The sequence below is a fragment of the Seriola aureovittata genome, chromosome 20, assembly GCF_021018895.1.
Source record: "Seriola aureovittata isolate HTS-2021-v1 ecotype China chromosome 20, ASM2101889v1, whole genome shotgun sequence".
Taxonomy (NCBI): domain Eukaryota; kingdom Metazoa; phylum Chordata; class Actinopteri; order Carangiformes; family Carangidae; genus Seriola; species Seriola aureovittata.
The window spans coordinates 16,455,038-16,467,372 of NC_079383.1; the positions used below are offsets into that span (position 1 = coordinate 16,455,038).

Below are 12,335 nucleotides of genomic sequence, written 5' to 3' on the forward strand. Positions count from 1 at the left end.
ATATATATATATATAGTTATATAAACATATAAATAAAATGTTAGTCAGTTATGAGCAGGTTAAAATGGGAACAACAAAAGTTATTCATCTGTTTCAGCAAACTTAAAATAAGTGTGGATTATTTCGGTGCATGAATGTGAACCATCAAAATCCAATTCGTTATTTCCACACCTCAATGGACACCATATGACAGCCTGCCCTTGAACCCTCAGCCTATTTATTCTTCTTAGTTCTAGTTGTGTGAATGTAACTCGAGGGAGAGTCCGGTCTCCCATGAGAAAAGTAATTTGATAATATTTTGTAATTATGGGCGGCCATGGGCTTCTGTAGGAGAGTCCACTTCCAGTATGTTTGGGGTTGTATTATCTCAAAGGATCCACAATTTGTAGATACGCCCCTGTAATAACACTGACAAGGCTTTAAAGTCTTATATCACAAAGGGACTTTTATTTCACCAGATCCACCGGCAGGCCACGCACTTGTTGCAGCACTAGTCCCGCGAGAGAGGGGGGATCCGTGGGCGGATAGATGGATGGATGACCCTGCTGCTCCCCTCCCAACCAGCCCCAGCTGTCAGCTCCCTTCCTGACTTCCCCACCCTGCCCCCGGTACCATGGCGTCCAGCGAGGAGGACGGCGCGGTTGAGGAGAAGGAAAACAACAACAAGAAGAGAACGAAAAGCGCCCTCGCTACCGCATGGCTCACTTTCTACAACATCGCCATGACCGCCGGGTACGTGCGTTATTCCGCCCCTGTCGCCTATTAATAAGAAAAGCTTATAAGTTCGCCGCTCCCTGAAAACTGTAAGCGTGTGTTGCTGTTTATAGGACTGTGTCTGTGTCAAGTCGAAAGTGCCTGTTCAGCTCGCTGCATTTAGCGGCGCACCGTGACACCGGAGTTGGAGAAAAAACCAGGGAGAACAGTTTGATAGTTAAAAAAAAAAAAAAAATACAAATGTAAGCGGTGTTTATCTGAGAGGTAAAAAATGAATGAATGGCGTTTGGTTAAAGTGACGGACTGGCGCTGCAGCCGTGTCCAAATAGGGCTGACTGCACGGTGTCAGCGTCAAGGCCCACAGCGCTCCCGACAGTTGCAGTGATAAGTATAGCCGGAGTGCGCTGACACTGGAGCTCAGGACTGGGACAGTGAAATGCTCGTTGGGCAGATTTTTCAATAACAACATTACGTTTGTGGATTGTAGATTGTAGATTTTTGTTTTTTGTAGATAAAACAGACGAGAATCAGAACTTGTCTGCTCATATCACTTGTGTAGAGAAAAGACAACAGAGCTGTCAGGTCAGCAAGTGGCTCTCACTGGATCAATAAGGACTAAACGCGCCTCCAGTTTGGCTCAGTGCGTCAGCACTGACTACACCTTTATTTACAGCTTAATCTCCACCCAAATATATACAATACTTCACTCATTATGACACGATGCGTCTGTGAGAATGTGATAAACTGTCGATGCCATTCATCACAGATATACATAGGCATATACATTATTCGACAATTAACTTTTATTTTAATTATGGAGTAATCTGTAGATGATTTCTTTCGGTTAATCGTCTTGTCTATAATAACATTATAGTCCGAGGTGACGTCTTCAGGTGTGTTGCTTTGTTGACATTTAGTTGATGATATAAGACAGTGAAAATCAGCATCTTTAGGAGAAGCTGAAGGAAGTATTTAAGTTTCTGAGGCAAAATTACTAAAACAGTTGATCGATTATATAAATAGTTGCAGATTAAATGATCAGTCTGTGGATAAAAAATGATGGACTAATTGTTGCAGCTGTGTGAGACAAACTTTATAAACTTTATAGTAAAAATACTGTAAAGGTTATCATGTGCGTTAACACTGAGGAGACAATAATGCTACAGCTGTACATTAGGCCGTGAACATAATATTCATGATATATCATCCATCATACTGAAACACAGGATTCAGTTTGTTGTTTCAATTTATACAAAAGCAAAGATGATATTTTTTTGTTTGACTACCCATCATTGTCACATGCACACAAAGCAGCAGAATAAGACATGCAGGTCATGTAAGGCAACAGGGTTAAAGTGTCTTAGTATTATAGTGCAAATAAACCAAAGGCAGCGTCACCAGCAAGAGGGCGATCAATAACCATAAAAATAAAGAGCTGAGTAATCTGGACAAAAAAACGAACAAAAACAAAACAGAAATAAAATATTATTAAGTAAAATCGAGAAAAGCTCTATGATAAAAGTTTTGGATGAATATTCAACACTCAGAAGATTATAATCATTAGTTGCAGTCATATATCCAATCCAGCCATTAACCTACTAAGTAGTTAATACCAGTGAGCGTGTAAACAGCTGTGAGATAATCTTTCTTGGCTGGAGTTTATTATCAAGGTGTTTCTGTACATTGCTGAGTCAGGGGCTCAGATTGATGGTAATGCACAAATTGTTTAGAGGCTTTCTCAATGTTGATCACGTATTTAATTTTGCTGCCACGTGAATTTTTAGGATCCATACATCCACAAACGCTCAGTGACAGTCGAAAGTTCAGCTGCTGTAATTTGTGCACTTATACTTATACTTACCTATACTTACGCTAATATCTGGTGTTAGCTACAGTCGTCTCCTTTCACATCAACGTTTAAGCTATAAAATATGATACATGTTTAAAATCTGTCATGATATATTGTAAACTGACAAGTCATTTATTATGGGAAAATTCCAAATATGTGCTGGTTCCATCTTCACAAATACAAGTATTTTCTGCTCTTCTCTGTTTTATATCGCTGCATGCAAACAAGTCGTTTCATGACGTCACTATGGATTCTCTAAATTTTTATTTTCTGACATTTTCTTAATTGAAAAAAAAAAGAAATCCACAGATTAATAGGATGAAAATAATTGTTAGTTGCAGCTCGACTGTAGATTAAGTGAAGGAGATAAAGTCAGTACTGAAAAGGGATTTTTACTTTAAACTAATATGTTCAAGAGAAGCTGTAATATTTTGGTTAAGGTGAAGTAAAGACACTTCTGTCAGTCTCTTGAGTTGGGTTTTCTTTCCACCTCAACCTTTACTTAAAGATGCATAAGAAAACTAACTTCATTCATCATGTCTTGTCACGTTAGTGCTTTTTTAAATGATCATCAGTAAATCTTTAGTTGAGCAGTACTTCACCTGCACTTCAATGGCACATTTGTTTTCCTTATTTATACTAAGTTATGAGGATGCACACTGCCCCAAATGTCCTAAATTGGGACACTGCACAAAATATCCAGCTGTCCCTGTGTTTTAGTCTCCCAAGCCAAAACCTGCCAAGATTTAATGCAGGAGATGTCATCACACCAAAGCCTGTAGATCTGAAGAAACCTCTCCTTTTGGCAAGAGAGAACAAAGCAACAGATCACCGTTATATTGTGTGGTGTTATCTGTTGTTGATCTGCAGATTTAATCTCTTTTTTTTACTCAACATATACTGCAAAAATAGAGACACGAGTCCAGGCAATAGAGGTGAGTAGGGTTTTCCATATCAGTGAAGGCCCTGCGATATAATCCCATCATTACTGTAGAGGTTCACACAAACCTAAATAATAACGCATCTTTCATTAAAGCAGCTTTCAGCCTCTGTTGCATCAGTGCTGGGAGACTCTGTCCAAATATGTCCCACACAGTCTTTTCAAGCACCTTGAGGAATTAACTTCACACTAAACCGTTCCTTTATGTAGTATTGTGTTTTCTTTTTGTCTGCAGGTGGCTGGTTTTGGCCATTGCAATGATGCGCTTCTACATCCAGAAAGGCACACACAAGGGTCTGTACAGAAGTATAGCAAGGACACTCAAGTTTTTCCAGACCTTTGCATTAGTTGAGGTAAGACTTTGAGTAGAATAGCATCAGAATGAAAACACTGGCAGATCATGGTCAACATTCATTCACCTACCGAGGAGATGAAGTCTGACGATCGTAGAAAAGTTATTATAAAACAAAATAACTACATAAACTCATTTTGTACATGTCTTCTTACAGGTGGGACATTGTGCAATCGGTATGTGATGCTTTTGCTCAATTTACTGTATGTTTGAATTTAAATGTTCACACACATGCAAACACACGTGCAACTGTAAATTGTTTTGTTTTTTTGGGTTTTTTCTCTCTCTTGCTCTGCTGCAGGAATCGTGAGGACTTCTGTGATTGTTACCGGGGTTCAAGTGTGTTCACGGATTTTTATGGTTTGGTTCATCACCAACGGCATCAGACAGGTAAAGCAAAGGCAAAACAGTGTCTCAGTGACTTTTACTCTCACAAGGCTTTCTGGGACAAAATCTAATCAAACGAGGTCGTTCAACAATTCACGTCTCTGCTCCCACACACCCGACACACAGGTACCGAGACCTGTAAGAGCTGCATTTGTCATGTAAACATCTTCCTTCTTCCTCCCTCTGACTTTAATGAAGATCCAGAATGAAGAAAGCGTAATCCTATTCCTGGTTGTGTGGACGATGACAGAGATTACCAGATATTCCTACTACACATTCAACCTGCTCAACCACCTGCCGTACTTCATCAAATGGGCCAGGTGGAGACGCCATTAGCCGTGGCCGCGGATGAGCTTGATTTGTCATTACAGTTGTCGGGACATTGTGTCTGAGCATGTGGGCCTGATCTGGCGATTTCACCTCTGGCATGCTTCCCCTACCCCCTGGGCCTAGACCGGCTTTACATCAGGAAGTAGTTCAGCCCTGTGTGTGTATTAAGTATCGCCCGGCTCACACAGAGAGAGAAGGAGCATGTGTGTGTTTATTGATTAGCACCTCGTTTGCCATTCTCTGTCAATGGTGGGTGAACTAACTGCTGACATTGTGCACTGACAATACTGATAATGCAAAGCAGATGCTACAGAGGACAGGCTGATATTTAATCATTTCAAGATATTTTCATCAATACTTTTATTTTTTTTAACTGTAGCTTGAAAATAGAATGAAATATGGTTTATAATGTTATATGTATTTTTCCTAACATACATCTACATTAGCAAAAAAACAGATTCTTTTAGCAATGAAAAAAGTGCTGTTTTGAATCCAAATCCTTAATTGTTCGCATGGCAACAATAAAATGAGGCATTTCTCGTGGCTGTCAGTGAAATGTGGTGATGATCAACACATTTCTGGGATGCACAGTAACATAATGCCTGCTTACTACTGTATGAAGAGTGCTTGTGACGTGGCAGTCTGGCCTTGCGTGTCTCTGTGCTACAGTAGCTCAGCTGAAATTGGAGTCCTTGGGAGGAACGTCAGCCGTACACATTGATAGCTGTCCAACACACAGGCCTGGCATCTTACAGCCCAGAGAGCCATCTCGCTTCAGAATAGTGAAGTTCACATATTACATCAGCTCATTTACCAGGAGAGATGTTGTGCTGTCTCTGGGTTACCACTGTCAGAGGCCTACCAGCGACTTGTTCATTTTTCTGCCCCTTTTTAGTGAGCCATGTGATCGTCACGAAGGCGGTTCAGTTTTGTTCAAATTTCTCTTTTGTTTTGGATTTTTTGATCTCGTGTACCGACTGGCCCCTCTCCTCCCTGCCCCCCACCCTTCACGTCTTTCTTTAAGCATGGAGGAGACGCCAGGCCCCCGGAGAGGGGGCTCATGTTCAGCTGCTCCTGTTTTTAAGACCATCTGTTTTGGTCATGGAATGTTCACCCAACATTTCTCTCACATCCGCTGAGACGCTCCCCCGAGCCTTTGCTGTGGTCTTGGCTAAATACAGTATCCCTATAGCCCTGAGTCACGGCACATATCGCACTGGAGGGACCTCGAGTCGCCACAAAGGGACGTAGGCGATCTCACACTTTTGCGCAGTGAGAGACCTTTGCAATAGAAAGACAAGAAGATAATGTTTGTGGATAATTTTTAGCTGCACATAGAGAAAACCTTCTTAACCCTAATAGCTCTTTTCTGAATTTTATGAGACCGTATTTGATGTGGAATTCCTAAATTTGTTTACCAAGCTATAAAAGTAAAGCCAACATGCACAGAAAACTGCTTGCTGTCAGCTGAATATCTCCTGCCTACTGATGCTTGTAAGCCTTTGAATGAAGCACTAGTTGTCGTCCAAGTTGAGAGACCGTCTGTGTGTGCATTTCAGTGTGCGTATGCCAAGTTATCAAAATGTATCCATTGTCACTGTAGTAATCAGCCATTTAGTGCAACGATTCAGTTGCTCACAGTTGTCAGAGGCACAAGTTGCAGCCACAACCTGATCCTGCAGCTTTGCCCACTACGACACCGTGCCAAACCAAATCCTTTTTCACTGGGGAACCCCAGATCTCTGTCCAAGCTTCAGTCATCGCCCATCAGCAGTACTAGAGATCCTTCCTGACCAGCTGGTTTGCTTCAGTAGGTCACAATATATGTAAAATAACCCTAAAAAATACAGTAGAACTGCTTAAAAGTAGAATCTACGAGTTGGTCTTCTTTTTTTGAAGACCCAAATGTCATTCTACTTTGCTTCAGCCCCATCAGTCTCTTGGCCCCTCATCTGTGAGATTACCTTTCCCTTTCCCTTTCCAGCCCGTATCAATTTAACCTCAAAATACTGTATCCCTACCTGCCAAGTGGCTTCATTCTCTCATACTGTGTCTTCCTCCGTTTACCACCTCTTCACTATAAACCACACAGTTATACTGTCGGCTGCAGTTGGTTTTCAGGTGATGGGAAGGTCCAATATCTATGATCTGAGAGTCGGCTCCTGGCCAGTGTTTTAATCTGAACAGTTCCATTGGTTATTTGAACAATACAACACACAACAGTAAGCACACAGGTATTTGTTGTGCAAAAGATATTGTCATTTGTAGATCTCTATGTCATGACTTGTATCAGCTGCTGTTTGGGAGCCAAGCTAACTGCTTAGTTTGTAATAGCAGTAAATGAGCTAAAAGATCCAAATATTCCATGTGGTTCTTTATTTTTTCACCTTGGACCCACAGGCTGCTTATGTGTAAAAATAAAATCCCTGCAGGATTAGGGAAGCATGTGTTTATTGTCCCACTCCCTTTTCCAAGGTAGCATTTGTTGCAGTGTGCACTCCTGCATCTTGGACTCCCCTCCTATCATTAAAGCAGCACTGTGTGTTTTCATGCATGCGAGTGTTAACGTCCTCTGGCCATTACTGCAGGACTGTGTGGGTTGCAGTTGTGTGTGACTGTGTATATTGCTCTGCTGGAGTTTAAAGACATCTGTGTCTCTTCCTTCCCAGATACAACCTCTTCATCGTCTTGTACCCACTGGGAGTCGTTGGAGAGCTGCTGACCATTTATGCTGCTCTACCGTTTGTACGCAGATCTGGAATGTACTCCATGAGGCTTCCCAACAAATATAACGTGTCGTTTGACTACTACTACTGCCTCATCATCGTCATGCTGTCCTACATCCCATGTAAGGAGCATTTTCAGTCCCACACTGTGCACATCATATTAAAGGCATGTGAAGACTGAAAGTGAAACCCACTCTTTAGAGGATACACGTGGCATTTAAAGTCAAGCTAGCTATAAACTAGTATATAAAATAATAGCTATAAACTCTCTGTGCAGCACATCAGTTACATGCTCATGTTAAATTGTATGCAGGGCTGCCGGAAGACGTTTTAAGTTTTACCCTAACCCATACAAATACAACATAGGCCTACAACAATACTACTGCACACACCAAAAAAGCAGCAGCAGCCAGGTCTATAAAACAGACACAGCAATGCTGTTGCACAATAATAGCTCACAATAATGCCATAACATTGCAATACACATGTCCAAAGCCCATTGCGCACGGCACACAAGGACATATCCAAATACGCACATTTTTTCCAACAAAGTTACATCAGTGTGATGTTAAAAGTAATTGGCAGCTGAATATTAAACTACTTGGTGGCAGCTTAAACCAAATAATTTACCATGAGCTGCAGGTCAGGTGCTCCAGTAGTTATAATAATCCAAATGTAGCCTTGCTCAGGTGTTGGGGAAAGTCTCTCATAAGGGCATGGGTGTGGGCAGTCACAGACTTTTTCAGTGAACACAGCTCTTCTTTGTGGATGGAGCTTGGATAGACATGTTGCTTCATCTGGACGTCTTGAACTGAGACAGGAGACTCGCTCCTCGGGAAGGTGAAGGGGCAGGAAATCACCTGTTAGCAGCAGCAGGCTAGCTCCTGGCGGCGGTGCTAACGCTGATACTCCAGCATGTCTCCGTCTCCAAGGAAAAATTACAACCACACGAAAACAATGCTGTGGAGGGCTGGGCTTCACTTGTGATCTCTTTAGCTGGTGGTTTGCCCAAAAAAAAAAAATCTGCAATAATCTTTTCCTGTATTGTGATTTTATCCTTCGATTAGCTATCAATGCCACAGCAGCCGGATGTAATTTTACGGGCCCTACTATAGAGTTGATGACCCGTCCTACACTGCCTCTGATTGGCTGATGAAAACATTAAGCTCTCGCGTAGTTCCGGCAGCCATGATTGTATCGTCATTATTAAATAAATAAATAAATAAACTAAACTAAACTCCTGCAGGTCATAACAAGTTTTGTGCTGTAAAATGTTAGTGGACGTTTATCAATTATGGTTTATTTCATTTTACATTGTTTATGCTGCATATGGATGATTGCAAATTTATTTTACATTTTCTGGAGAAATCAGTTGAGAATGGCACAAAAATCCAGTCCCGACATTAAACAGACCTGCCCAGTGATTTGTAACATTGCCCACAATGGCCCACTGCTTATTAAATAGAATTATAATATATGGTATAAATGTGGCCTCACTGTATATCCAGTATCATAATGTGACTGATGTGACTGATCCTGTTTGTTTTTCTGTTTCCCCAGTGTTTCCTCAGCTCTTCTTCCACATGCTGCGGCAGAGGAGAAAGGTGCTTCACGGGGAGGTCATAGTGGAGAAAGATGACTAAACAAAGCACCACCTCATGCCTCTGTTTGAGCCAGCCTGCCCCCCCCCCCCCCCCCCCCCCCCCCGACACACACACCCTTCACCGTCCCCACCCCCACCCCTCATCTTCATCTCCATCTCCATCTCATCTTTAGCACCATCAGCTGTTCCATTCTTCATTGCACAGGACAGGAAGGGCCACACAGATGACGACCTGTCTGATGAGAAAAACAAAAAAGCGACAAGCGGTGATAATGAGGAAGAAATGACAAAACCCACAGGAGTTCATCTGTACCCAGCAATAATAAACAAGTGATCCTAGGTCTTTCCTCACAGGATCTGAATGGTAATATTGGAAACATGTTTACAGTCCCAGTGTTGCTGGAGCTTGAAACAGAAGCCTGGCGTTGTGGCGCAGCGTAGAGAGAGAGATCCTGAGCCCTTTTATTCACCCACCAGCCTTACCGCATCTTGTTGCACCGATGCACCGCAGCCTGAAACATGCGCTGATCTTGAAAAAACATGAGCCACGACACAGCACCCTGAAGGAGAAAAAAGAGGCAAATGAAAGGCTTCCAGGGAAATGTGAAAGAAGATTGTAAGTTGTGTCTATTGAGTTGTCCCAACGTCATCGCCCCAAAACCTACACAATTGGCATTTTTATTATATTTTATTTTTTAAAGATGTATTCCACCACAGATTTTATACAAACATAGCGTGGCTGTACAAGAGAAGGTTCAAGAGAAAATATTCATAGTTCTATCATACCTCAACAATAAATCTACATTTAGACAATATGCTGCTTCTTTTGTGTATGTTTGTTTTACCTTATGTGTAAATGATGCAATGTGAAATAAGCAGGTAAATAGTAAGCATATTTTCTTAAAAGAGAATTTATGCACACACTGTATGACTTAGAGCAAGCACAGCTCAGACTTAACATTTTGTCTGCTTGGCTCAGCTCCTGCATTCTTTAAAGTTGCTTTGATGTTTACTGTGTCAGATTAATTTACAGGGGTTGCATCTTAAACTTATTTGAGCCTTCAAAAAAGTTGCATCTTTTTCTGTAACAAACCGCAGTAGGTGAGGCTACACTTCAAATTCACATGAGCGCTATTTTGTTTGTTTTTTAACACAGAATCTGATGTCCGTGTTTGATAGAGAGGTAGTTAGATTCCCTCCGACTAAAGGTGCTATTGTGAGATCAATTCAATCTTCTGTGCAGCTGAAGGAGTGACTGTGATTGGAGTTAACCTAAAGCAGGAAAAAACAGGATGTGAAATGAAATGAGAGGAAATGTTAGTCAATGAATTGCATAGCCTGTGGTAATCGAAGACAATCAACCGCTTTGCTTATACTCTGGGTTAAAGAGGAGAAAAAGCAATAAAAGTCAATGTCAAAACAATCACTGGAAAAAAAGTTATTTTTCAAGGAGAGCAACAGAAATGTGAAAATACCTTTTTTGTGCAAAGTCAATAAATAAATTCTACAATACTGTGGAGAGTTTTGTGATGACCTTCACGCCGAGTTACGCTGAAATTTAAATATCAGACATCTGACACGAGATCTGTTTCTATGCATTTGTGTTTAAAATGTATAAATGAGCCAAACAAACACAATCATCTCTTGGGTTTTACATATTTATTTTTGAGTGTTTCCTTCATGTTTAAAATCAAGTGTTTTTTTTTTCAACAGGAAATACCTGAGTGCAGAAAATGGTACATTTTCTATTTGTAGGTAGGATCCACAGATTCTTATATATAAACATAGGTATGTCTGTAAAAAAGGAAAAATAGATCTCGTAATCAAAATACTGTATCATACACAAGAGTATTAAAATGTAAACTTGAAGTTTTGAACTAAAACTCAAGGTGATTGTGACATTTCTTCCTGTATTTATGTGTCAGTACTTCATTTATTCTTACTCATATAAAGGAAAATGCTATATAGACATTCATGAGGTTAGATAACAGTTCCTCAAAGATAGCATATCAGCAACATTTTTTGTGCATCATTTTGCACCTTTTATTCTCATTTTAAGACACTTGCATATTATGAAAAGCACTACGGTAAGTCCATTGGGCTTCATAGAATTTATATTTTCCTATAAAATAGTTGCATAATGATATATACATTCAGATATTCAGTTGCACATGGAATACAGTTTTATAAAATTTCAAATAACCATAATATATATATGTATATATATATCAATGGATGATTTGGTAGTTTAAAAAATAAAAAACAGATTCTCCTCCTTCTTTGGTTGCCCTGCTGTATTGCACTTGCTGGTAAAGTCGGACTGGCTTCACTCTGGAGGAGAAAGGCGTCTCTTCAGCATTGGAGAGACGTTTGCTGCTGCAGCCCCGGGCTCATTTCAAATTTGTCCCTTTGCTCTCTCCGTATGGACTCTCCATGTGCCGTGTCAGTGGACCAGTGCCACATGGGTGAAGTCTAGCTGCTCACTGCAAGCTCGCTTTCAAGACGTCGCTACGACCCAAGTGATCTTGCTGCAGGAAAAAGACACAGAGTGACATTAGGACACCCCTGAGGAAAAAAAAATTCTTGAGATATTTGTTGAGCAGGAGGAAAAACAGTGGCATTCGGAAAAGGAAGAAGAAGACAAAAACAGGTGCGGAGCAAGACAGAAATGGACGTACAGGTCTCCATGTCCTTCTCACAGATGTAGCTTATGAGATCTTCACAGAAGAAATCATTCCATAACCCTTCGTGGATGAGACCAGCACAGTCTTCTCCTATTTCATGGCCGTGGCCCCAGTTGTCAGGCTGACCTGGCTTCCACTTCCTGCAGGCAAACAACAGGGGGCGATCATACATCAGATTTACATGATCTGATCTAAGGCTGTAGTGGAAAACCACAGCGGTGAATAAAAGAAAATAAACTTGCAGAAAGTGAAGCTGGATCACTTGATAGAAATTTCCACCATTGACCATTCCTTTATCTGCAATAGTAACATACAGGTGTAGATCATTGGGGTTAACTTGGATTCTCTCCCAGCGTATCAGTTTCCTTTATTTATAGTTCTGTACAGCTTTAACGTTTGTCTTAATGAGGGATTTTTGCTTTTGTTTTCTGGTGGAGACAAAGAAAGTGAACTGCTCTCATTGGATGACCTTGTATAAATGAAAGTCGAATGAATCTGTTTTGTTTGAAGAGGCAGCTGAAATTGAGAAGTGGAGTTTTACATGCAAGTTAATGCAATCAGAAAGTACCAGAAAGTTGAGATTTTCACAGGAATTTGAATGTTTATTTTGTGTTATTTCATGTAACTGAAAACCTACAGCTTAATGGTACTCTATGCTCGTTATTATTATTGGAAAGCAAGATTTTGCTCTGAAACTAAATCTCCATCCCCGAGAACAGAAAATCTTCCCTATGAAAGAAGTTTTTGCTT

General features: G+C 40.8%; 2 protein-coding genes across 2 annotated transcripts in view; one reads left to right on the forward strand and one right to left on the reverse strand.

Moving 5' to 3' along the window:
- The first annotated feature begins 487 nt into the window (after positions 1 to 487).
- On the forward strand, positions 488 to 10,413 carry hacd1 (3-hydroxyacyl-CoA dehydratase 1). The gene is made up of 7 exons (XM_056364485.1): positions 488 to 732; positions 3,739 to 3,856; positions 4,013 to 4,031; positions 4,157 to 4,245; positions 4,441 to 4,562; positions 7,242 to 7,420; positions 8,859 to 10,413. Exons 1-7 carry the CDS (start codon positions 614 to 616, stop codon positions 8,939 to 8,941), a joined length of 729 nt encoding a protein of 242 aa, XP_056220460.1. The 5' UTR covers positions 488 to 613; the 3' UTR covers positions 8,942 to 10,413.
- Positions 10,414 to 10,543: 130 nt separating this feature from the next.
- The window catches only part of LOC130161284 (collectin-12-like), a 34,818-nt gene continuing 33,026 nt past the window's right edge, over positions 10,544 to 12,335 (reverse strand). The window contains exons 9-10 of the mRNA XM_056364483.1: positions 11,580 to 11,725; positions 10,544 to 11,429 (exon numbers count right to left, since the gene is read on the reverse strand). Coding sequence (XP_056220458.1) covers positions 11,410 to 11,429; positions 11,580 to 11,725 — 166 coding nt within the window. The 3' untranslated portion in view covers positions 10,544 to 11,409. The remainder of the gene's footprint in view (positions 11,430 to 11,579; positions 11,726 to 12,335) is intronic.